The sequence below is a fragment of the Diorhabda carinulata genome, chromosome 6 (assembly GCF_026250575.1).
Source record: "Diorhabda carinulata isolate Delta chromosome 6, icDioCari1.1, whole genome shotgun sequence".
NCBI classification, from domain to species: Eukaryota; Metazoa; Arthropoda; class Insecta; order Coleoptera; family Chrysomelidae; genus Diorhabda; species Diorhabda carinulata.
Window position 1 is genome coordinate 7,416,120 of NC_079465.1, and position 27,204 is coordinate 7,443,323.

At 31.4% G+C, this 27,204-nt stretch overlaps 1 protein-coding gene across 1 annotated transcript in view; it reads right to left on the reverse strand.

The window, feature by feature from the left end:
* Positions 1–27,204, reverse strand: part of LOC130895610 (uncharacterized) — a 72,694-nt gene that overhangs the window by 23,609 nt on the left and 21,881 nt on the right. The window contains exons 2-4 of the mRNA XM_057803014.1: positions 21,546–21,702; positions 18,848–18,958; positions 4,358–4,566 (exon numbers count right to left, since the gene is read on the reverse strand). Coding sequence (XP_057658997.1) covers positions 4,358–4,566; positions 18,848–18,958; positions 21,546–21,702 — 477 coding nt within the window. The remainder of the gene's footprint in view (positions 1–4,357; positions 4,567–18,847; positions 18,959–21,545; positions 21,703–27,204) is intronic.

Sequence of the window (27,204 nt, forward strand, 5' to 3'; positions counted from 1 at the left end):
AAATAGGAAGATAAAAGTGACAAGTGACAGCGTGCCACTGGTTAACTTTTCCCGAAGTTTGTTTATTTCAAAATATTACTTTATTAAGGAGCTTATTGGTCACCAAATTTAAACAAAACATTCAGAGGCCTTTTGATTTGTGGCAATTTTTTTATTTTGATCTAAAATTTTGAATACCTTCGTATTCCTATATCAAAATGAATCATTTAGAGTGTTGGTAGAGCGTTGTAGGTCGAATATAGAAACACCCTGTATAAAATATTCACCTGTATTTATAATAAGAATATTCAATAATTGATAAGTAAGGGAAATTTTCTAGACATAAATAATATTTCATTGTAAAATTATTTAAATTTATGATTCATTCATATTTGGAAGACTAATCTCAAATTAACATAACCTCAGAACAGAAATTGGACTTTATTGAAAAGAAGTTAAGTTTAATGTGAAAAAATATAAATAAGAAGGATTACATATATTTTTAGAATTTAGGCTATGAAAATACAGTTAATTGTAACATAGGATTATAGTCTATGAATCAATTAAGATTCTTAATTATGGTTTAAATGAAGATTTAGAATATTAACAAAATATATAATTGTATTTGTGAACTATTGTAAGAGACAGTTCAAAAATACTTACGATTTATTCGAAAAAACTGCAAAATTTCTGATTATGTCAATATCTCTGATTTCAATAAAACATTGTTTAGTTATAAGTACGCGCAAAATGTACGGACATATAAAATAGAAAGGAAATGGGGGGAGCTCTCTTGTCTCGTCGAAGTTTGAAGATCTGAATAGTTTATGGGGAATTACTTGTGAACTGAGGGTTAGGAGTTTTATTTATTGGTACCAATAAAAGGAACAATTAAACGTGTGTTTCGAGATATACATGAAAATTTAGATTTAGTTTAAAAAATTAATACCGTTGATAAATTTGAATGAAAAAAATTTGTTTTTCCATTTGTTATTGGAATTATATGGTTAAGTTATTCGTAAAATATGTAATTATCCATATGTGAATGACTTATTCAAAATTAATAACATTTATTTAGATTTATTTCAATGACTATTATACAAAATTATTAATAAACTCAAAGAGAATCATAATCTCTCATGCTATTGAATTAAATTAATTAAATAAATTAGACGTAGTAATAATTAAACTACAATAATAGATAAAATTTATTTATATACAGGGGCTTACACAAAATTATATAAATCATTTCAATAGATATATTCATGACGATGACCTCGTCCATTATAAATTCGTCAAAGAATAATTTACTGAAAATAAAAAGAAGTGGCAAAATGTTTAAGATTTCATATAACAATTGAGCACAATTTTACAAATATTGGCTTTTTCGTGTTATTTAAGCCATAATCAACTCTCAAATTTATTGAATTCTTTACTTTAGGTTAAAAATACTCTTGAAAAAACAGTTTCTTCATTATTAAAACAAGGGAACAAAGTTTATGAATGAATGAATATCGATAAAATAATCAAAATTGGTTAAGAAAAATGAGAAGTTGCTGTAGTTTGAAAACATTCACAATATTTTAACACACATAGGTAGGATGTTTCGAAATAATCAGAGACAAAATAAATAATTGTAAATTTACGCGTTGTGCCTGCCCGAGTTATGAAACTGGAGGTCATTTTTATAATGACGTTTTTTTTTTAGAAAATATTTGAAAGATTTATATCCTGCTTAATATTTTCAGTCGCCACGTTTTGACTGGTATTAAATGGTTCAATTTATAACCGGATTCTTAATGTCCATTTTAATACGACGTTATTAAAATTGAATTATGATTTTCTCAACGTTAGTCGTTTTGTTGAAGAATGTCTACCAAGGATAATACACATAAAAACATCATAAACAACAGAGATTATGAATACGAAACGTTTCATTACACTTACTTGATAGTGAATAACACTTAAATGTTCATTGAGAGAGACTTGCACTCTCACCTTTATCGACCATTCACCTGATAGTCCTGTTTATAATTTTAAATCTTTAAAATCGAATGACTTTCCGAATGTTCTCCAAAAAAGGCTTAAAAAGAACTGAATTCATACATGAGAATGAGATTGTGATGTTGATCTTTTATTAATCAACAATTTGTTCAGTTTTCTCAAAGTTTGCCGATCTCAGCCTTATAAACATGTTTTTTAAGAAAGCGAAGCTCAGAGGTGTTTGATTGATCTAAGACATTAATACATTTTTCTATAGTGGTACATATAGAGTTTTTCCCATTACTAACATATTCTAAAATGCTAGTTATCGAAAATAATAAAAATAAACTGGAATACGGATTTAGAAATCTTATGGTAAAGAAAATTATCGATGATTCTGTCAAATCTAAAACACGTCAGTTCAAAATCCTTTGATGGCAATCGACATTACTGAAAATGGGTGATTCTCGTGGTTGTACTCTCTAATATTAAGAACACTGAACACTGAAATTAGTGACAAAAAAATCGGTGATTTATGAGTAGGATAGAAGATTGTGCAATAAGAAAAATATATTGAGGAAGTCAGAAAATGTATTGCTAGTCTATCTTGAGGAACGAGCTCGAGAGGATAATGTAATTATCTCATACTTGTTACAAATTTTACAAGAGAAAATTTCCTCCAGAAATCCAAAACTATATTTTTTCAAGAGATGACATAACTAAATTTAGTTTGTAGTACTTTTAAACCAGCTGGCGCCTTCCTTAACAAATGTCAATATGGTTGGGTACAAAATTTAGTAGTGAAAAATATATATTTTTGTCACAAACAAATAATTGATTCATTTTCACGATAGCAAAACAATTTTCAATGAATCGTTTTAAGAAAATTTTGTAAGCAAAATATAAACTGAATTGAAATACTTCGCAGTATATATACTCAATAAATTGACTCAAATATTAAATCTCTTCAATTCTAATTGAATGTTCCTTTATTTGGTCAGTACAATTCTAGCCATTTCAAAATTTTCCCTATGTGAAAGGAAACCCTCGAGAAAATCTATTGTTATTCACAACGTTTCATTTGAAATTAATTCAAAATAAATGAAGTGTTTGCGCATGTTGTTTGTAGATATATCAAAGAAAACTCTTAATACACTCCACTTTGATGTTTAAATCGTTATTACAATTTTCCTAGAAACAAAGTCTTTTGATAATTCCCAACAAAATTGAAACGAATTTGAAAGTGTCTCACAAAGCAATTTTATAGAGTGCAGGGAAATCCAACTTTTGGGATCCATTTTGTCGGGCAACTATTCACCAGCTTTCTGTTATATAAAATTTACATTTGTACCATATACATTTAGATCATTGTTACAACGTTTTAATTGCATTGCATTGCATGATATCGAACCCTCTCTATAAATTCCGTCTGCACCTTCAAGTCTTTCCTCCTCTATTTATTTCGTTCTCCAGCTTCTCCAAGATCTTACCCGTTTTCTTTATCCCCTAGCTTCTGTCGACCATTCTCTGCACATGTCCAAACCAGATCAGTTTTCAATATTTTCTCCATGATGACTTCGATCCATTCATTTATTGTACTATTAATTCTAATGTTCCCACTGCTCTCTACTTGAAATCCATTTCCATAGCCTTTAACATCTTCTCTGTCTTCAATTACAACAGCAACACTTTGAATAGTGTTTTAATAATCTTTTATTGTCCAGGGATAAGAATGTAATCTTATCTCAGAGTAACTGTTGAGCTATAATATCGTCTTTCTCCTCTGGGAATTTCCTTCTTCTCTTGCTTTATCCAATGTGCGTTATTCCGGAAAATTATTTTTCTCCTTCAATACACATGTACAAGGTTTCATATAGATAGTTAGATACCACTTGTATGATATTGTTCTAAAAGTTTTTGTAGCATATTATACTAGGTATATCTGGTTTCTCTGGTTTTCGTGAATAGTAATCTGTCCCAATTTTCATTAAAATAATGTATCTACATTTAACACTTTCTTCTTGTTATATCTTTATGTTATACCGTTTCTGCTCAATTTTTGTTTGACATTCTCAGCTGTTTTTTTATCCTCAGTATGTATTGAACGCTACAACACGTTTGTACTCTGGAGGATCCAACACCAAACAAACTGTACTTAATCGTATTTTCTGTTCACTTATGCGTTACTTGTTCAAGGATTTCTGCTCTATATACTCGTTCCAACATGTAAATGAAGCCGTTTGCGTCTTTCACCCCTTCATTTGTTCGCATATCGAGATCAATCAGGATAAAGGATCTCAAATTCAAGTTTTCGATGTTAGGTTATTCAATAATATATATTTCTGATCTACTCAGCACTCCAAATAATAATCAAATTTATATAACTAGAGCTTACCTCCTCATTTCTAGGTGAATCGATAAGAGAGCTGAAACTGGATCGTGACCCATGTCTCCCAATCTTGGCAGGTTCATCTCCGGATCCGGAAAGCTCTCCTCTGCTCCGAAATGGACTAGTGCCAGCTGCTGCCCTCGTTAGTCTGTCATTTTCTACACATTGAGATATGGGAATGCCGAATACTAATCCGCTTGGTGATCCACTGTTCTCTGCAAACATTTAACTATATAAACATATGATATTAAAACAATTTGTTCACTTCAATCAGTTCCTCTTCCTTTTTAACAGATGTTAATAGCATTATACTCTGAAATAGTTTTCATACACATCTAAAAGGTTGTTCAATCTCTATACAAGACGTTAAAATTATTTAAATTATTTCATTTCCAAAGTATGAGAAGTTTATACATTACATTTTAGAAATATTAATATTGAATTGAAACACCCTAAAGTTGATCAATGGAGAATAATATATTTGTCTGTTCTCCTATTCTATTTCTTCTGTAAGGAAATAACAAGTTTTCTTTTAAAGGAAAATTAAACTTTCAATCGAGTTTTTTTACAAAAGTGATAAGAATTCACGTTGACAAAATAATTGTTTAGAAATCATTTTTATACCCTCACATGTTGATCCAAGCAATGACAAGTTTAAACTAGTCTACTTTTCTCAGATCGTGTTTGCAGTCCCATTATACAACGAGTTTTATTTCGGTTTGAGAATTAGTACCAAATAAGTTCTGTAAAAATTATAATCTGTATTATAAGCTTGTTGACAGAAGAATTACCACGTCAGACAACCAACAACAATTTCAACTCCACTCGCCTGAATCAAAGCGGTAGTCACTTGAGTGGACTGGATACAGCGAAAAACGTCCGAGGCAAACAAAAACATGAAAAAGGGAATAATTATTTGAAGAAAATATTAAAAAAAAACAGTTACTATTGTACACCGACTGAAAAAGGCAATCACAGAGAAACAGCACTAAATATAGAAGATAATAGTATATCATATTTCACAAAGTCAATGCACCTGTTTTGTGAAAATGGCATTGGAACAATTAACGGAAACTGCCTTTATGAATAAAATCGAATTCGGATAGATGTTTGTTGTTACTGAACCAATAATTTAATTGTTGCCTCTTAAGATCTAAGTTATTGTATTTTTGAAACTATATGTATAACAAATCAGTACCATTCTATAAAAGTAAGAAGAGTTTCTTCCGTTTCGGTATTAGAACAACGTTATTCTAGCACCCATTTTCGTGTAAGCAAGATATTTGGTCATTTTCTGTAGTGGTTTGGTGCCCCTAAATAACAGTTTCATCTTGAAAGCTTACTGAACGATGCATACTAGTTTGACGGATATTTAACTTGGACTTTAACATGGAAGAAGTCTTCCACATTTTCGAGCTTTTATAACTTTTATTTATTGCATCACAAAAGCAATTAACACATTTTCTGTGATAATATTGGCCCCTTCGTCCGAGCACCAAGACATTAGTTTTTCATATTATTAATAGGTAGGCGGTAGATGTCACGTCATGTACTTCTGGTAGTATAAATTGAAGTTCTTTACGCGACAATCAGTGCTACCAACCGACAACCTACGTTATGGTGTAATTTCCCTAATATATATTTTTACGCATTTTTCTATAAATGAATAATGTGAATACAAGCCAGCACAGAGAAATTAGTATAAAACACTCGTAACAGAAGGACATTTCAGCATTTGTTCCTCCGGTTGCTCGCGCTACGCGCTTGTGTCCGAGTTTAGAACTCTTACTAGAAGGAAAACCCTTCTGTTACTTGTATTGCAATATTCTTCATAAATATTCACCATTTAACCGAGAAAAAATTATTCAAAGAGAACTTCAATGTAAAATTTGCAGCAACAAGTTACACAATGACAAGTAGGTTCTATCCAGCAACCTTTTTCTGATTTTCATCAAATTAATAAAACAATTTTATTCGCAGTACGAGGTCATTGTACTTGTATTCTTGTATCTATTCAACTTTGTATGCATAAAGATTTAAATAGAGATCTAAAATGAGTACATGCTGCTACAAAGCTTGTTTGTAATTTTCATTTCTGTATACGAATACTCTTTATTCACATTTTAATGACTAGTATTTATACTACTAGTTGATCTAGTTCACATACATTCTACAATCAACTTACAGAGTTGTTCCAATATTTCTATCATATTCTCTAGAAACAATATCGAATTTTGACAGCCACTTATCATTTTAACTTGAAAGGGCAGCGTTCAAATATCAACATATCCAAAATGAAGAAATTAAATATATTGTTTGAAAACGCAGCTTATGATTCCAAAATTTTGTACTTAATATTATGATAAGGCATTTTCTTTTTACAGTAGATGTAGGAAAGGCAATATATACGACAAGCAATATAATTTTTTCGAAGCAGAGAAAATCTTTTATAGACGATTAGAATTTTAATGTTTCTCGTATTTTATTGAACGCCACTGAACCATATTTAATCATTTCGCAAAATGATTAATTTGTCAAGACTGTTGTGAAAATATTGTTATGGTTGAACAAAAATAGAGAATTAGGAAGATTCTGATGATGCATGCTATGACGTAAAGTAACGGCGTGCCATTAATCTCAAAACACCTCAACAGTAACAGATGGTTTCAGTGATAAAAAGACATTTTCGACGTCCAGATTGAGTTGCAGTTTTCGAATAAATCCAACTTTTCTAAAAAGTTGTCAGCAATAAAATTAGAAAATGAGTTCGGTGTGTCGACTACTTTATAAACGATTGATGGAAGTGTCTTGAAATTATACAGATTTTTCCAGACTCTTAAATCGTTATAAAATTAATCAATGTTTTCATTCCGCTATCATCTATAAAGCTATTTAATTTAGTAAAAATATACTTTTGTCAATAGTTTATAGATAAATATGATTCTGGATCATTTTAAATATAATCATTATTGTTACTACAATGTCATGAAAACGATCCTGATGATGACATTATATTAGTAAATAAAGAAAATAGTGAACAGCAATCATCAACCGCAGAAAACAAATATATTGTTTAAGGAACATCCGGGAATTGACAGGGATACATAGTATTGAGTTCCTTACAGTAGCCGAAAACAGTGATCATCTCGTCATTGTGATTACCAATTGGTGACTTGACAAGACCTTTTTATAAAATGTCTGTAATTTTTTTTGGCAATAATGGCACTTCTTCGACGGGTGCTTTCATTTTAGTAGGAATTCAACCACTAGAACCTTTCATTTTCGAGCTTTTAAAGATTATAATACACTTATATTTAAAAATAAATGCCAGTACTAAAAATGTTATTAGTCCAGTCAATGACCAATATCCTATGAATTTATTACCTACAGTATCAATTTTCATGGAAATTTGAATTTAGATTCTACTTCTTGTCCTCTAATATACCCTTTAAAGAACGTTGCTTTTTTCCTTAAAGGTGAGTGCCACCCCTTATCAGATGTGAGCAGTTTTTTATCAAAAATACATACGGAAATCGATAATTTGACCGATACTAACCAACTTTTGTACTATGAAGTTTTCTCTTAAAGTCAATACTTTTCGACTTCTTCGGGAGTGAAATAGTCGGGCATAAAACCACGTTTTCAGACGGTTTTTCTCGAATAACTAGAAATAGGATTAAAGTTGGAAAGGCAAAAAGTTGTATATTTATCACCTATGCGTACTTACTACAAACGGAATCATTGCTTATTAAAAGTTGATTGGTATTTTCAATCGCTAAAGTTGAAGTTTTCTACATACTATAACCAAATCACGGGGAAAACTCAAGCGTTCCTTGAGGTCCTTTAAAAAATCTTCATTTTTTATTCTACAAAAGATCCTAGCATCAGAACGAAGCAAATTAAGGAGAGAATAATGTCGATTTTTTCGTTGGAAAACAATGAAAATTTCACCCTCTCTTCCACTCCATTTGAAAAAAATCGCTGCCACTTTACATTTCACTTTATTCATGAACTTAAAATACGTTCTAAGTGTTCCAACTCAAAGTAGTTATTTCCTAAAAAAATTGAAGTGATCTCCTCAATCAGTTAGATCAGAGGCTCTGCTCCTTTTCAGTACAAACATGGCTTGGCGGCGCACCTTGAATAATTTACCTATTTTGCATTGCATTCCATTATATTTTTAATTTCTCTCATAGTTAATTGTCAATATATTCTTACATAACATATTAAATAAAGTTGTTACTATTTTTATAACAACAAACAATTCTGGATTTTAAACTTTCCTCACAGATTATTTAGAAGCGGACAAAGTTTCACAGGTTTCCCTTGTTCTTACAAGAAATAATATTTAACAACATATAAGACTTGTAATAAGGTCCGTATGTTTTTGTTTCAATGGAAGGGATGTGCTTGTTTGTCTTTTTATAAGTTCGTTGTATCTGCGAGTAAATTTGGATAGAGCCACTCGAATTTCTTTTTCGATATTAAGCTTGGCTCTATACTTGGATTTCATCCCTGCAAGAGCAGAAAAACCACAATAGCAAAGGTAAGATCTTGAAATTCGTTTTCAATACCACTCCAGAATTCAAACAGGGATTAAGAACGAAATTTGAATTCGTTGATCCGTTGAAACATCAATCAGCTGTTCTGCTTTTTCATTACTGAAGTGTTCAGGCATTTCAGTTTGAAAAATATCGTTTACCAACTGCGACGCTTTGATTTAATCTTTTGGCAGGTTGTCTTCAAAATAACCCTGTAATTTAGGGCTCATTCAACATTTTTTTCATATCTTCATTCAGGGTATAGTCGCAGAATTTTTAGTAGGCCTTTGTCGTAGGCAACGACGGCGCCCCTGGCACTAGCCGCAGCGCATAGCTTGGGAACCATTGAGTTAGATAATTACTTAATAACATTTTCTTTATTATTTTTTAAATTATTTGTGTCATAAGGCGTGGCTGTTAAGGGCCTAAAATGATCATAAATTATATTAAAAATATTCAATTGACCTTCATTTAACTGTTATAATTATATCATTATAATTGATTACATGCTCCAATTTAAATTTTTTTGGAATAGGAGTGGTTTTAAGCATTCGGAACCGGAGAGATTTTGAAATAGAGGGCAATAGTAGGAAAAATTTCATCAAAATCAACTTGTTGCCTTTTCTCCTAGTTGATTTTTTTAAGTGAATTGTTTATAATATTTTATACATCTATTTCTACACGCTTATAGCATTGTAAGAGCCAAGCCAAGCTTTTGCACTAGTACACTCTAATTACTACTTGAAATTGATTTATTGATTTCTCTCTGATATTTTTTTGTATTGGAGACGGACAAAGAGCATATCATGGAAGGTATAAAATATTTCTGACTGTCCATTTTAGTAAAACTGGACGTTGGACGTTGAGTAAGAATATCAAACTTAAGTAAGAATGTAGGGTATAGTAAAAAAATGATTTAGTAGAAAAAAAATGACGTAATAGATTATTCCCCCTAGTTTAAGGTAGGTTGTCATATTTATAAAGATTTGTATTGAGGTATATTAGAAAAATCAAATTGTATTTTTTGACAATTTGAGTATATATGATTATGATCAGAATACTAAGCTTGTTGAAAAAAATTAAATCAAATATATTTACCGCTGTAAAAATATGAATCTATAATTATAAATTATAATTTTGGAAGCTAAAGTTTTGATATAGTTAGATTTGGATTCAGATATTCCTTTTCTGTGAAATCAGATCTCACAAAATGCTGGTTAAACACTACTCATACGAAACGATGCATTTTTTCAATGGGTTTGCAGCTTTTTCACAAATTTACGCTTTTAAACAAATTATAGCGGAACTAATTTTCAATTCAGACATTTTTCATGTATATAATCCGATATTGGACAGAATAAAATGGAAAAATAATCTTTGGTTAATTTAAGAGTTTCACATCGCTGACTTAAATGTTATTCTGCCCTTTTTAGTGTTCATAACAGACATCTACTTATAAAAGGTTTTGATGGAAACACACAAACTGCATTAAACGCATTAAAAGTTTTCTGAGAACAACAATGAAAAACGCATTGGCGGACTCATAAGGAGTTCATCCAGTAGTTTGACAACAAAGTCATTGACGTGGTTTTCGGTGTAAAAAATATTAGTATCGTTCTTAAAACAGGTAAGTGCTTTCCTTTTGACGTATCATACGAGCTGCCTCTTATTTTTCTAAGTGCTTTATTTGACCAATATATTGACCAATCCATGAGAACAATTTACTTGTGATAACAAATCATTAATTCAAAGAAATGGGGTCCCATAATTGCGGAGAAAACAAATTTTTCAGCTCGCTTCCAAATCTTACTCCATGAATCCACCCAAATTTCATCCATGGGATTATGGATATTTTTTTGTCTCCAATATGTACTTTCCTTTTTTTTGCAATAGTCTAAGGGGAAAAAGTTGTATGATCCAAAGTGCCGTACTCTCAAAATTCCGATTTTTGGCTTCATCCAGACCTCCCAAAAATACAAAAAATACAAAATACATATATTCTTGCAAGGAGCAAAATCGGACTCTTAGGCAGGCAAATTGGAATTTCAGCAGATCAAAAAAAGGTTTGTTATGAAAATCAATTTTCAACTTTTCCCAGTATGTTTGCAATATCTTAAAAATCGTGGCATACCTGTCTATGTACTCCTCGGATTTGCTTCTTTCGTATGCATTTTTTATTTTTTCGCTCGAATAGTTCAAAAGCTTCCACATGGACAGTCTAGGGGGCGGGGGGAAACAATTTTTTCTCTAATCCAAAGAGTCGAATGTTCGCATTATGGATATATTGTAATCGTATTTTTTCCTGTCTCCGAGTAATTCATTCAGAGGGAGGGGTGGGGATTATTAAATTCTAAAGTCGATTCTCTATCCATTCATTTAGGGTTTTGTGTCAGCAAGTGCCTCTATAAAATAATTAGTTCGCTCTGTTGATAAGACACATCACTCTCGGCTGGTCCAATAAAAATATCTGCTGGATGCTAATTGCGTAAGTTTATCAGCTGCAGCGGATAGGAAATGCCCAACATCTGCAATTTCCATTGTTACATGGTGACCCGCAACTAAACTTTCTGGTACCCCAAAAAGCTCTATAGAGTCAAGAGTACTTGACAGAGAGAGTATAATAAGAAAAAGACAAAGTTACTGCGACTGTTGTAAAATTTTAATACTGCGTATACGAATTATTTCATCGACAAGGTATTTTGATAGTTGCCACTCTGCTTTCATAGTACCCAAATCCCTTTCCAAGTCGTTATTATTGCATTTCTGTTTTTCAACTATTTGAAAAGTTGATAATATTGAGACCTTGTAGGATGGACTTAAACCACAATTCAAAAGGATCTTCGTTCATGTTCACGTAATCATCGTCACTTTTGTCGGATACAAACATCATCCAGAAACCTATTGTCACTCAAAGTTAATGCAAGATGTCACGACTCGAAAGATTATTTAAAACTCGTCTTATAATCCTTCTATTGATTTTATCAAATTCTGTATCCGTGGCACGTGTACCTCTTCCCATCTTTCTTTTTGACATATATTTTTATAAATAAATGATGACACGCTTCGCTTTTCTACCTTCAAAAATAGACTGTTAATATAAGTATTTACCGATGTAATTCAGCTTAGTTTATTACCTATATACGTTTGACCAAACTTTCGTCTTTCTTTCTAATTACGTATCTGTTTCATACGCCCTTGATTCTTCTCACTTCATCAAATTCAGCTAAATATTAACTGTGAAAAAGTCAAAAATATAAAAATAATGTTTTATAGGTCGCTGGCATCGGTTACAAACAACTGTCGGTGATTTCAAAGGGTTGTCAACAAGTAGTTAGTTTCGGCTAAATATATGTATCGAACGACACGTTTTTTATAGTTATTTGAAGGACTATAAGAAGAGTTCCAACGGTAAATATTTTTGTTTTTATTGGCCTTTTACGCGATCTGAGTGTGTACTTTGATTTTTACAGCAGACTAAAAGAATTTAAAATGAATACGCAAGGGACGGATACGAAAAGTAACCAATGTGGTAGTCACATTTGCATTCAACGATCTACAAGAAAATTTTTAATAGAAAAAGTTCAAAATGGAAACAATTTGTGGAACCGGAAAGAAAATATTCGTAAAAATAGAAATATGAGGAAGGATAACCAATCGACACACTTTTCCAGTTTAGTAGAGTCGAATTTAGGTCCGAGACAAATCCAAAATAAGCTCCGGAATTTTGTATCTGATGGCAATGCCACAAATACCACTGTTTTAACTCAGTTTGATGGAGTTCAGTCTTGACTTGTCTTCTTCTTCTTGTTCTGCTCATTATTATTCTTCTGCTATACATTTATGAATATTTGCGGTTACTTCTGACTATTTTATTTTATCTCCGGTATGAATTAATTCTCCAGTCCAATTTTTGATATGGTGGAGCCACGACATCCTCTTTCTGCCTAATCCCCTTCTATTCTTTATATTTAATTCAAGAGTTGAAGCAAATGCTACCTCTCCTCAGAATATCTTCGTTGGTTTTACTTGCCGTCCAAGAAAATTTTGGAAATTTTTAGATAGATCCACTTCTCAAATGCCTCCAATCTGTTCATAGTGTTAACTTTCGGTGTGCAACCTTACATACCGAACAATAGCACGGACCATACGTACTCGTAGTATTTTGTGAATCTTATTCTGAGGTTGAGTTCAAATTCAGAGATGAATTTCATGAATCAGCTTCTTACTTTTTCTTTCCATTACTTGATCTCTACGTCTGATTACCACTCTTCACATAATCAATTTCCCGGATAGGTAAACTTTGTTACTCGTTCAATCTCCTCGCTATTAAATGACTTGTCATATATCTAATGAATTGATTAACTGAATGTTTGTTGCATACTACTATTGTAATTTTCATTCTGTGTCAATCTACAACTTTGTAATAAACATTTTATTTGTATGTACGTAAAAACAACTATAATTTGGATACGTATAACATTTATATGTTATTCCAGAGCTATCTTAAAATTTGTAAATTTCCAACTGATTTTTATTACTAGGAATAATTTACTCAGAGCAATCAATCCATATATATTCTATGAATCTGTGATTTCTATTCGCTCTTTGAAGTTTTAAAGTCAGTTTATTCAACCGTAAACGAAATGTGTAGGAGTACAAGTATGTAGATACTAACATAAAGTTGAAATATACACGATTCACTTCTAACAAAAATTTCATTGTTTGAAACGGGATATTAAGAAAATAATCTACCTGGAAAACCTCTTATCATCATATAATATATCAAGGCCGAAGTTTGTTTTCTACCGTTTGCCCCATATTCATTTGGCTTCTATCACGTTTTCTAATAAACAACATTTTGTTTAAACGGCGGAAAGTTCTAAGAAGACATGACTTTAATCTCGTATGCTTATTTTACGAAATTCATAGAGTTAGTTACGACGAAACGTAAACAGAGGAAATATTGTGAATTCGAAATAATTAAATCGCAAATCAATTTATAAAACCAAGTTATGATAACTGAATTATATCCTAATTATAGTGAGTAACAAAAAGATATCCAATAACTATCCAAAATCCGGTGGGCTTAATACTGGTAGTATACGAAATAACTAGCACCTATCCAACAGAATACTTTTCAGGCACTTCACACATTAAGGGGAAGTTGTGGTGAATAAATAGTGATATTCCTCTGTATTGAGAGTTGGCAGAAGCAGTTTCGCTTGTCTCCGTAAATAAAACTTGCTTCATAGGAAGTCGAAAGGGGGGCTTTAAAAAGGATAAGTCAACTAGTGATCAAATTTTCATACTGAAGATAATTCTCTTTGTGGATTTCAAGTAGGTGTATGATTTGTTCCAGGAACTAGCAGCACTCGGAATACCTTATAACAAAACAAAAATCCTTGTCTACGCAGATGACTTGGTCCTTATAAGTAGAACGAAAAAGGATCTAGAAAAAATGTTCCTACTCTTTGACAAGTAAACAAATGTATATGGTCTGCGCATAAATGAACAAAAGACCAAATATATGGAGATAGGAAGGGATCTGGATAGCTGCAACCAATTGAAAATGACGACAGAGCAAAATAAAGAGTATAAATTTGAAAAAGTTCAGGAGTTCGAATACCTGGAAATCATAGTGAGAAACGAAGAAGGTGGAACCAGGGAAATCGACAAAAGACTGGCGAGAGGGAACAAAACGTTGGGAGCCCTAGGAGGACTATTAATATCAAAAGATATTTCAAGAGCCGCCAAGCTACGCATTTACAAGACAGTTATAGAACCAACGGTGCTGTATGCAAGTGTCTGTTGGATCATGAACAAAAAAGAAGAAAACAGAATTAATATATGGGAGGGAAAGTTACTAAGGAGGATATTCGGAGGAGTGCGAGAGCAAAACGAGTGAAGAAGAAAAACGAACGTAGAGATCAAAGTACTGTATGGTCAAGCTGAGATGGGATATGTGGTCAGAGCAAAAAGACTCCGTTGGATGGGGCATACAGCCAGAATGAACAAAGACAGTTGGGTGAAAAGGGAAAATGAACAAAAAGGAGAGGAGGGTGAAACGGAAAAATGGATAGAAGCATATAGAGAAGATTTAGGAAGGAATAGAGAACTGGCGTGAAGAAGCAATCAACAAAAATAGATGGAGGAAAGCAATAAAGCGACTCCAAGCCTTGCGCCTAAAAGGCCTGTTGAGCTGTTTATATATATAATAGAAAGTCTCTTGCTATTTACACTCCTACAAGGTACTGAAAGATAAAATTTGATAAAATTTGTTTAATGTGGGTATTTTTCAGCTTCAGCTGCCCACCAAGAATATTAGTCACAATTCTTATCAATTCACACCAACTTTTCAAGGCTCATATTGCAAGATAAAATCACAGTGAATTTATTAATATCACTGTGTCATAATAAAAAGAACACAAATAAAATAATAATCTCAAATAATCCGTTACCAAACGGAAACGTACTTCTAAATATCCGGCTATCAGACATAAGGTAGCCAATATTCAGTACCCGGCTAAACTACTATCAGTTCCATCTCTAGTTAATGAGAAATTTTAATGTATATGTTACAATTTATAAATTCTGTTGTTGAATAAATTAGATGACATGTTGGTTTAAACATTTAATCTCGGGAATTTTCATTTATTCTGATTAACATGAGATTACAAAAAGTTCGTTACATTTTTTCTGAATAAGGACGGGCACATCATTTTCCATTAGTCGGGGCTTTATTACTAACATAAATATTATATGAGTTATTTAAACATCATACTAAATTGATAATTAATTAGATTTTAAAAATTATTGTGAAATGGAAAGATAGTAAGCCTACTTTTACATTTTTGCGTCAAAGCTTCTAAACAAACTTTATGGAGCATGAGCAACACCAGTAAGTCTTCAAGAATTTGCTTCTCGTTGATGACATTTTATATTATTAGATTAATCATAATATGAGAGTTCTAATTCAGAAACAAAACCAATCTCCAAAAATGTATTGCCAAACTATGTCTTTGTTGATTACGAAGATGTTGTGAACCTTAAAAAGGCTCAGAGAATATAAGTACTGATCCCTAAAGATACTTGGTACAACGAATTGTCATTGCGCTACATTGTAGCTAATGAGAAATTGGCTGGACAATATACGTGAAGTGAATGGGTAGCGATGAGTAAGCAGAATCTTTGAATTTTTTATAAAAGCTTTAATTGGCTTTTTTAAGAATTGATCTTGTGTCTGACTCCGTAAACACGTTTTCAAATTCTGTTAATCCAAATTTACCTAATGACAATATCTGATTTGTGAAGTACTGGTCTCTGGTAATATAGTTATAGCAGACAGTACAGTCACACGATATTCTAGCTCCAAATTTTTTCTTTTGGAAATATAAAATCGAACGTTTGTGTGAATGGACGGCAAACAAGAAAAAGAATTAGACTTGAAATGCGTCGAATCATTCTAAAAGTTATCAATAAATTACTTAAAGACTACGAATCACATTTTGAACTTTTAATTCAGAATAAACAATTTGATACGCATTATGGAGAAATTTTTTCCATTTTTCCATTTCTATTGAAATTAATTAACCACTAGCCACACGCTATCAGCAATGCAGTAACCCAACAAAATCTGAATTAAAATATGGTTATTTTGGAATCAGAATCGGTTTATTTCGCAATAATTTGCGAAATAATAACTTATATTCCATAATTCAAACTTCATTGTATTATACTTTTTTGCGAAAACGACGTTATTTTTAACATTAGTTTCGTTTGAAACATTCACAAAAGTTAAAAAAAGACAGGTAAGATAAATTTGCCACGAACTTTTGAAAAATTAGAAGGAATTTTGGCTCAGTCTATTTCATTTTCGTCAAAATCATGAATTTTTATTTGTTTGTGTGGCATGGCGCCTAAAAATTTCAACATCCAATATTACTTCAAAAAGTTTCTTGGTGACAAGTGTGTTATGTTGATTACTAGAAATACGTGAAACAACAAGTTTCAGAATAAAGTTCTTATTGGTATTAATCAAAATATTGATATTTTATGTTTTGGAATAGAGCTGGACGCACATCTACAATAATAAGTTGCACTTAATAGAGAAATACTGAAAACCTTTTCAATTTTCTCACTATTCTTACCTAATTACTCATTAATATATTTATAATACTTTATTAAAGAATAAACGTCCTAGAGACATCCAAAACTAAACTTAAGACTGAAGTAATTAGGCATTTTCATAGTAAACGATAACTAGATTGAACAATTAACTCCTTTTCTGGAACTCGCAATAACTGGAATTCTCAAAACCGTTGGTCTTTTTTTTTAAATTTAAGGCAGTAGAATTATACATGAAATACACCTCTCTATAATTATTTTAATATCTATAGTAAAGTCTGTACACCAAGTTTTGTGTGTTCTATACATCGCACATTTTTTTATACATCAAATTCAAAATAAATTTAATGATATAGAAATACTCGTAGTTTTCCAGATAAGCTTCATCTACAGATTTATGTGATATTGGACTTTAGATGATTAGTTGAATTTATTTCTATACATTGCCTCAGAAGAGATTACGAGTGCGGACGACTAAGAAATGCATATTAACAGCGGCTAACTAAATTGGAAAGATTGTGTGATGGACTAAATTGTTGATAGCATTGATCAGAATCTAGATTTCATCGTCGGATGTAGAAGTACATGTCACAACAAGAGTAAGCAAGGGGCAAGAAGTTTTAGCTCTAAGAAATATTTTCTTATCAAAGTGCCCACATCAGCACAGTGATATGAAAAATAGTTAATAGACGGATGAGAGGGTGAGTTCCTTTTATACCGATGTCAGTTAGTTTCACATTTACATATCGAAGATATCGGCTTGTCTTCAGTGATTCATTCCGGATCTACCAAAACATGCTTGATCAAAAAACTATAGTTAACCACAAGACCAATTTGGACTCTATCATGGAATGCTGAAGTACATTTCTACGGTAAGTAGTCTCACTAGAGGACTTTGGTGTCTTTTCTGCTTCTGACTTATCCTACAATATTTTTCACTCCGTTAAATTATTTTATGTTGTTGTTTCGGTGGTGCCGTAAATTATAAGCAGTTATTGCCCGTTCTCTCTCATCATTCTCATCTTAGTTGTTCAGGGAAAGTGTTTTTCTGTTGTTGATGTTCTTCACACACACCAATCATGGCAATATCTTAGACCATGATTTTTGAAATATGGAACTAATTATGTTTTTTCTAATAGTCTAGAAAACTGAATAAATATGGGAAATATTCAAACAAGTACTTTTCAAGCTCTGATAATTCTTTTAACCCAGGAGAATATGTTTCACCTGATTCTGAATGGAGTTAGATGCGTTGAATATGTCGTGAAGTTTCCATCTACTATTAAATTTGGCAAGTAAAAAGTTTGATTATCTTGATGTGAAATATTAAATATTTATGTTACGATCTTCCTAACGTGTATACTAAATAACGCCCGAATGCTAAATGTTCATATTTTATGATGGATAGAGCTTTTAGTTGAATCTAGATGAAAATATTGGAAGGTGTACTGGGAAATGCAAAGAATTATATTGTTTTAATTATTTGATAAAAGAAATGATAAGTAAAGTTGCAAAGAAAATGTGCCACTGTGAAAAACAGAGAAACATCATGAATTTTTAGATTTGGTCAACTATATCAATATAGATGAATAATAGACCCGAGTTAATGATATCATTATTATTGACATTGCCTCTTATCCTCGATTTTTATTCCATTTTCTTAAATAAATGAACCATTGATTGAGTTTCCTTCTTATAACAATTATAATTCGAAGGAAATTAGAAAATTAACTTTTCTCCAATACATTGAAGAGTGGAATCTTTAAGAATGATTGTATATCAAAATTCAGAACAAACTTCAGAGGACTGAAGGACAGATATTGAAACTCACCTTTATCTTTTTCTGCTTCTTTCCTGCTGGCATCAAATATTCCAGTAGTTAAAGCTTTCCTTTTGAGCAAATAAGGTCTCCTCTTAGGTTTCGCAGAAACTCCGCCAATATCTACAAAATATATAGGGAGTTGAAAGGAAATATGTACTATGATCTAAAATTATTGTAATGGAATTGTTGAGGTATTAATATACCGAGGAAATATGTAGCTTATGTATAAACAAATTACTAACACTTGCTTCTCTCTGTCATATCTATGTCGATTTTTATTGAAGCATAATATTAGTTGAAAAACTTTCTTTTCAGTTCGTCAAATAGTTTTCAAAGAAAAATATATTTTTGGATATTAACAGGCATTCCTACGTCGAATCAAAAGGAGTTTGTATCTTGGGAAAATGCTTATCCAGGAACCCACATCAATGAAATGAATAAATCAGTTACAATGTTGAACTACTTATAAGAAAATAAATAAGTACATAATTTTGAGTAAAATTTCTCCAAATGACAATTTAGATATCTTACAATTTTGCCACTAAGAAAATGTAGCAATATCAATAAATGGCAATCCGATGGTGCGATGGTGTAGTACCTCCCACCAAGATTCATTCATCGATCCAATTGTTCACAATGAAAATTTCCAGTAACAGTTGTCCAGGTTTCAGTGTTTTAATTGATTATTATATAGAAACTAATTTTCAGTTAACAGACCGTTATTTTTTCTTATATTTTCTATACTAATGACTTCCAGTGCTGCATTTATAACACTTTTCGCATAATTCTGTTTTATTCCTCACTCGTTTTCAATTTCTGCACATTCCATTTTCTGCTTTACATCGTCTTGTTCACTATATCTACCATTCTTAATTTCATTATGATTATTACTAAATGATGATCAGTCTCAATACCTGTTTCTCTTTATGATCTTACATCTTGTATTATCTTTTATATAGTATCCAAACAACTACAAAAAAGCTAAAGGGATTTTTTTTCCTAAACTCTACACCACTATCGGAAATTTCATTTTAAGTAGTCCTAAATTAGTCAAGAATTATTCAAATTAAATGCAATTTAACTTTAGCATTAACAGCAAACTAAAATGATTTCGTAGGGACAGAAGAATATCTAAAAAGTCTTGAAGAAGCAAAACTATTTAAAATTTTTTCACACGGTGACTGGATCGGGATTTTATCTAAATGTTTTGGTTTGATTCTACAAAATTTTGGCTCAGGATTTCTATATATCTTATCATGTATCCACCGAGACCGTTTTCGTAAAAACTTAATATCTAGACATCAAAATTGTAATTCTAATATTCTAACCACTAACATTAAAACTACGTAATTTATCTCTAGGAAGTCACATAAAATATGTAGGATAAGTGACAAAAGTATGTAAATTTTGTTGTAAATACCTGATTGCTAAGTTTTGTTCAATACTTCTCACTTCAATTTTGGGAAAGAGTAAATATTCCAACAACTAGCTCATAGGAAAATTCAACTCATTTACATCCCAATTACACTTACAAAGTTTTTAATTTTAATAAACTGAACCAAACTATTTTAACAAGTAACAATTTACAACAGAGCAAAAATAAAACTGTTTATTTGACTTTCTACTATTTTCATTTCAATTGTTATTTTAAGCGTGAATGGTTATTTTTCTGATCGGAGCTCTGCGGCGCTAGAAATCGATAAACAAATGTATCAATTAATCATATAGACGATCCATAAAAAAATACTTAGCTTAACCTTCACTTGAAGTTAGATAAGGTATAAATGGAATATACAGATTGTCTGAGAAGATTATGATTTTACAATCATTCATGGAATATTTTTAATTTTATAAACAATAACTGTGGTTGAAAGTTATATTTTACTACCACTTCATTTAAATGTACATCTTCCAAGGCATTTCGATAACATATCGGAAGGGATCAAACAGGAAAGCTTATTTCCAATCAATATGTTAATTTTCCTTTATTTCATATCAACTAAAAACCTGAGGAAAATAGCAGAAAAAATTAAGTGACATAGGATGAAGAAATAAGATTTTAGAAAAGTAACAATGTTAGTAAAAATGGATAGACCGAATGACGAAACTAAAGGCAAAAAGAAGAATTAGAAAAAATTGCATTGGAAGAAATGGATAACAGAGGGACAGGTCACCTCATCCGGTACCAAAAAAGTGAAAAAGAAAAGTAAGAAGAAGGCAATGTCGATAAAGAGGCTTCGTGAAAGCGTTGGATGAAAATTGAATAGCTACGTTAATTGTTTTTACTTGTAGGCCTCTGAGCAAAGCAGAAACAGAAATGGAATATGTCATAAAAACTTCCCTTTTGATAATATTAAGGCAAATGAGGCTAAATAGAGGTTACTTGCATGGAAACATTTCAACTGAGAACGCATCGCAGTACTTCAACTCCAGTTCAAAGTGAAAATTTTGTCTTGTTTGATGATTTCTATGAATTCACTCATAATATGAAAGTTATCAAGAAATTGAACCTTTTAGTTAACGGGAGCAGAACAGAGAGTAAGAAGGTGTGGGACAGAAAACGTGAAACTAACCAGAGGTGTGGTTGCCTTATCCTTTAAAAACTCCTCATACTTGCACCATAATATAAAAATATCCTTTCTCAATATACTGCTGAATATTATGAAATATACGTTTGAAATATGTATAGAGAAATCTTAAAACTAACCAGTTGGCACTTTGATGTTGACCCCCAAATTTAATGCCTGCAGCTTCGCAATGGCTACTTTCTGCAATACTTTCCTCTCTATGTCAGTCAAATTTAGTAAAGAAGTATCACCCAAAATAACTTGTCTGCCTGACGTGTTGCCCCATATGCAGCTTCCCTGAAACAATTATAAGTATATTTGTACATTTTGAGTAGATTTCGATTCAATGTGGAAGAAATATTCATGTTTAATCTACTTGTAATTCAAACCAATTTCATATTATAGTTATTAATGAAAAAGTAATGTTTGTCTATATTGTGGTCTTTATTAAGTGTTTGAAGTTCCAAATTCATTCGACATGGGGAAAATCGAGTTTAAATTCTGTTACATAGATAGATATAAACTATTTTCGTTAAAGCAAAGCTAATAACAGCTTCTATAAATAAGCGGCTCCTCGTAATAGAATGTACGAGGGTTACTACTTAAGTTGTGATACAGGGCAACACACACGAATTATGATTCTAGTCATACGAACCTGAAACTAAACAACAATCGATTGTATGGGTCTTTCAATACGAGTGAAATCCAACAAAAGCTGTTTGCGCACGAAGCACTTCGAAGAAAAATGGTCGCCTGTTTTTTAGGAATAATTATCCCCACCGTTCCATTAGAGAAACTAATAACGGTCAATTCGGAATGATACACCAGCATTTGTTTGCCAGAAGTGTTTGAATAAATCAGGGAAACCAATCGCAGAAGACGAATCGTTCTCCACCACGACAAAGTTTCCACCAAATTTCGTGGAGACATAAAAAATCAAATACTGGTTTTTTCGAATTTTTCACATAAATTTTGAGGTTATGTGAAAAAAGTGTTTTAGATTTTTCCATCATCCACAATTTTGCTGTCTGACTTGTTTCCATAGGACATAGTTTCACTACAAATCGAGATCAACCGATTTTTACCACTCAGAACTGACCGCCTTTCCCTCCCCAACCTCATATCACCGTAAATTATTTTCCTTTCATTTTTATCATATTCTTCTCCTTTTTCAATGCCTTTCATCCTACTATTAGTTTTTCATTTAGTGACATTAACTTTCTTATGAATAATTTCATCTTTATGCAAAGAATTATTTTTCACTTTTTACTTTGACTATAGCTAAAAACATGTTTGATCATTTTTTCAAACTAAATTTTTCACTTTTTAAGATAACTAGCTCTAAAAACGCATTTTTCAATGTTTTTAGACTGTGTTCTCTTGATACGGCATCATCAAACTCATTTATACCTATAAACTACTTTATATCCCTTTGACTGCTAAAACCATTAAGAACCTACTGAGTGTATATGCATCAATAACACATCAAACGATAGACTAAAGTTGGGTTTAGCGTTCATCTATGGAGTGCGTAACAACAAATACGTTGCAGACATCCCATAGTTGTATGGCTTTCCTCTAGTATGCAATGACCGTAGAACTATATCGAAGTTAACAAACCTTTGACTAGAGCTAGGTGATGGTATCTTTGTTAAAGAAACAGCTAATGCAAGAAACCCATTAGTACCCGTTGAAAAGTCAGGTGAAACAAAAAGTTAAAAAGGGGTAAGTCAAATCAATCAAATTATTATTACAATAATCGTATTGGTATTTCCATTACGCTTTGGTAAATTTTTCTATTGACGTGTGTTAAACATTTCAATGAGTATGTACGTACATTTACAAAATTTATAGTTTTCTAAATAATTAAAAATTGATTATACCAATAAACAGAATTCCTTGTACTGCAATTGATAGAGTCAACAAATTATTGTAATTTTTGTAGTATGAACATCAATTACAAAGTATGACGAAGAAATTTGCAAAAAACTGCTAAAATCATATTTCAGGGATTCTCATTACGAGTTAAATTAAACGATTACTTAGTAGTAATAACTGAAACGGAAAGAAAATTTAAATAAGTTCCATTACCAATTAAAATGTATATCCTCCTTCTTGTACTGACGTAAATGGTATTTTTATTGTTTGTTTCCAATTATCAACGAGGTATATTTTTGAAATACTTTTACAGTGATTCATGGTATTAATTTTTTTTAAACAAAACAAAGTCTAGCCAAACCAATTTTTAGATTAACATTTGGAAAGATAGCAAGATGATTGTGCGTACAATATACGTCGTAAATATTTTGGAGCTAATATCTTACCAAAAATAAATGTTTTCGAATTTTTCTCATTAACAGTAACTATTTCCATTGAGGTAAATATTTATAAAATTATTGAGTGAACATAATTGAAGACATAATATAAATCGAAGTATTTTATTTTTTTCTTTTAGTTTCGATAAATACGAGTATAATATTTACGCTTTGTGGTGGATTCATAAATATTTCAGTTCAAATTATATAATACTATATATGCTATTATTTTCCACATATTTTTGTGCTATTCCATTCATTTTTTGATATAATAAACTATCTAGTTCTATAAAGAATGTCCGTAAATTGGAACCCTATCCAAAAAGTGAATTACCTTTTTTAACAAAAAAGACCACCCACACTTTCAGGGGCCTATTTATTGGTAACAAGTACAGCGAAGTTTTAGATATTTTTCAACATAAGCATCACACTGTTAAGATCAACTTTTGTATCTCTTTTTCGCCTGTTAATTGTAACATCGTGTGATTCATGCCGTCAGTTTCTCGTCGTTTCTGAAGGATAGAAACACAAGAAAATCGCTGATTCGTTCAGGGATGATCACAGAGATCCATCCATACTCTTCGTGTAATTAATTGCAACTTCCGCAGTCTTTCGAAGTGACCGACAGCGTTTACTGTTCCACCACATGGAAGGAATACAATAAGCAAAAGACTTCCTGTCCCAGAACACCGTTCGCAACACTTTCAATACCGACATTTCAATCTTACACCGTTAAAAATATCTTTGGTAATTTACAAAAAATGTGTATGAAGTTTTAATGCAACACATCTTAGAGAAAATCACGAAACATTTTGTAAAATTTCCTAATCGGTAATAGAAAATTGGATTAGTTATTTTATGATATCATTTTGTAATTTTATACTAAGTATTTAATATATTTATTATGCAGTTTTGTAACTATACCACTCAGTTTGAAAGAATAAAATATTCTTGTTAATTTAGAGTGCAATAAACAAACTACCTTTCTCGCACAAGATATAATCTATATATTAGGTAAAATGATATTGTTGTGATTTACATCACATTAAAAAACTCATTAAATTTAATTAAAAATAAAACACTTAGTCACAAAAAATTTTGTTTTACAATAAAACAGAGTAAATCAAAATATTTAGAATTGTTGTTTAAAAATAATCAACAGTTCCGTATAATTACTATTCAACTAACATTTATACTCAAAGATCTTAAAATTACACCTCATCTTAGTAAATTTCCTCAACTTTCCAAGAACATTACTCAAAATTTTAAAATCTGTACCACCTATTCGACACTACACAGATTTTATGCAAGCTCTAGAACCTAGTGCACATCAACTCTTGATTCTTCGTCAAGAGTTAGAAAATTGTTGAAAATACCTGAACAATCTATACTATACCACCAAGGCCTTGACTGCTGCTAAATTTCCGAAGTGTCTAATCGTCCACTACAATCCCGTCGAGAAACTCGTAACCCTCATCCTGATTCCGTAGGTGAAATGTAAGTGATCCTCCTAAGCGTTAAATTTTGAAATCGAATTTTTCGGCAAAAAAATTTTCTGAACAACCTGTGTTTAGTGACAATCTCATAGAAAAAAAAATTGCGATATTTGCGAAAAATGGTTTCCCAACTCTATAATCGTGGTGTGAAGGATCTCTATCATGAGCTGCCGCAAAAACTTAACAAGATTATTATGGATGAGAGGCGGTCGCTCAATGCGCTCTCTGTCGTCGGCGGTGGTTTCTAGTGTTCTACTGTAAATTTTACTGATTAGTTTTAATATAAATATCATAATAAGAAAACCACTTGATTGAAAATACATCCTCCTTTGGCGGTTATATTATAATGTTTGTACTGAAAATTTATCTTAATAGTTTCTTTTTTTGTTTTTTAGAATTGAAATCAATTAGTTCCTATTCACTTTCACTGAATTGTTCCCAGTATAAAGTATATATAACCTGACAAACAACAAATTTTAGTGATGAAAAAATTCGAGGTATGGTTTCTATTTTCGTTCCACTGTAGGTAACAACATGTCGAATTTTTTACGTCTAATTTTGTTTCGAATAAAAAATTTTTTGGTGTATTGAATGGAAAAAATAATAAATATTTCTCAAAACTCGGCACTCACATATTTACTACCTGAAATAGGAGTATAGTAAATAAACAATGTTTAAATATAAGCAAAACGTTGAATAATTATGACATATCGAATTCCTTTTTAAATACTATTTCAGGATTAACCAATGATTGATAACCAAGCTTTTGCTTATTAACGCTAATTCGCATAATGTTTTTAAGTGAAATAGCAGCTTGTCACGTAGTAGTCAATAATTGCATAGACCTCCGCACATCCTCATTGTTAATATCGAATCTTTTAATCAGTAGTTGAATTCACCATAGCAGCACTAGCTTTTCGTTTGGTAACTATATTGTTCACATGAGAATAATCTCTCCACTTCTGATGGGAATCATTAGGATACTGTTAATCATATAGTTAAGTGATACAAAGTGTCCCTTATGTTACCCTCAATTAACGTATCATCTCGGATTATCGACATTTTTGTCTTATATTAATGTGATCGTGAAGGATAATAAATATCCCTTGTCTAGAAGAATTTATAATTTTTTTGTATACTTTGTTCAGTACTTATGCCAGGATGTACACTGACCTATTTGGAACCAGCCTCTATTTGGAACCAGCTTTAGTATACGATAAGATTTAGTATTCAAGACAGTTTGTACACGAATACTGGGTTCTTAATAGTTTGACATTCTTCGAGTACGCTTGTCGGATTATTGAAACCAAGTTTAATTAATCATTTTTTGCGTAATAAATAGTTTTTAGAAAGTTATGACTTGATTTATTTAACTCGAGATATCATTATTGTTTTCTAACTTTGTAAGGAATGGCTATATGATCTTTTCCCATGACTATAGTATAATTTTTCGGTTCTGATAACATGAGAAATAATTTATATATTTATCAAATAACATATAAACAATATTTTTTTATTATAACTTTTATGGTCCTCAATTTAGCAAATTGAAAAGTAATTCATCACTAGACTTTCAACGTTGAGCACTTTTATTTGGCTATCTATAAGGTTTACTGTTGAATAAACGATGTGCTTTATCTGGTAAAATGTTGTTAGTAAATAACAAAGTTGAATTTAGAGACAAAACTAACATTTTTATTCATCAAACACTACTAAACGAGAGTGATAAATTTGGGATACAATCTCATTCACTTACTTGCCTATTTTCATGCCTTTTCACCATTTCAGTTCTAAGGCTTGTTGGAGTTGAGTCATTGGGTGGGCTCCTTTGCCCATAAGTATATTTTTATTATATGTCCTGGCACTCTATCATTTGTTTTTCAACTCCAATTTCACTTATTTTGTCCAACTCCTCCTCGGTCTTTCTTTGTAGTGTTTGTAATTTCGTGCTTCTCCACCTCTCATGACATGATCAAACCATCTTAGTC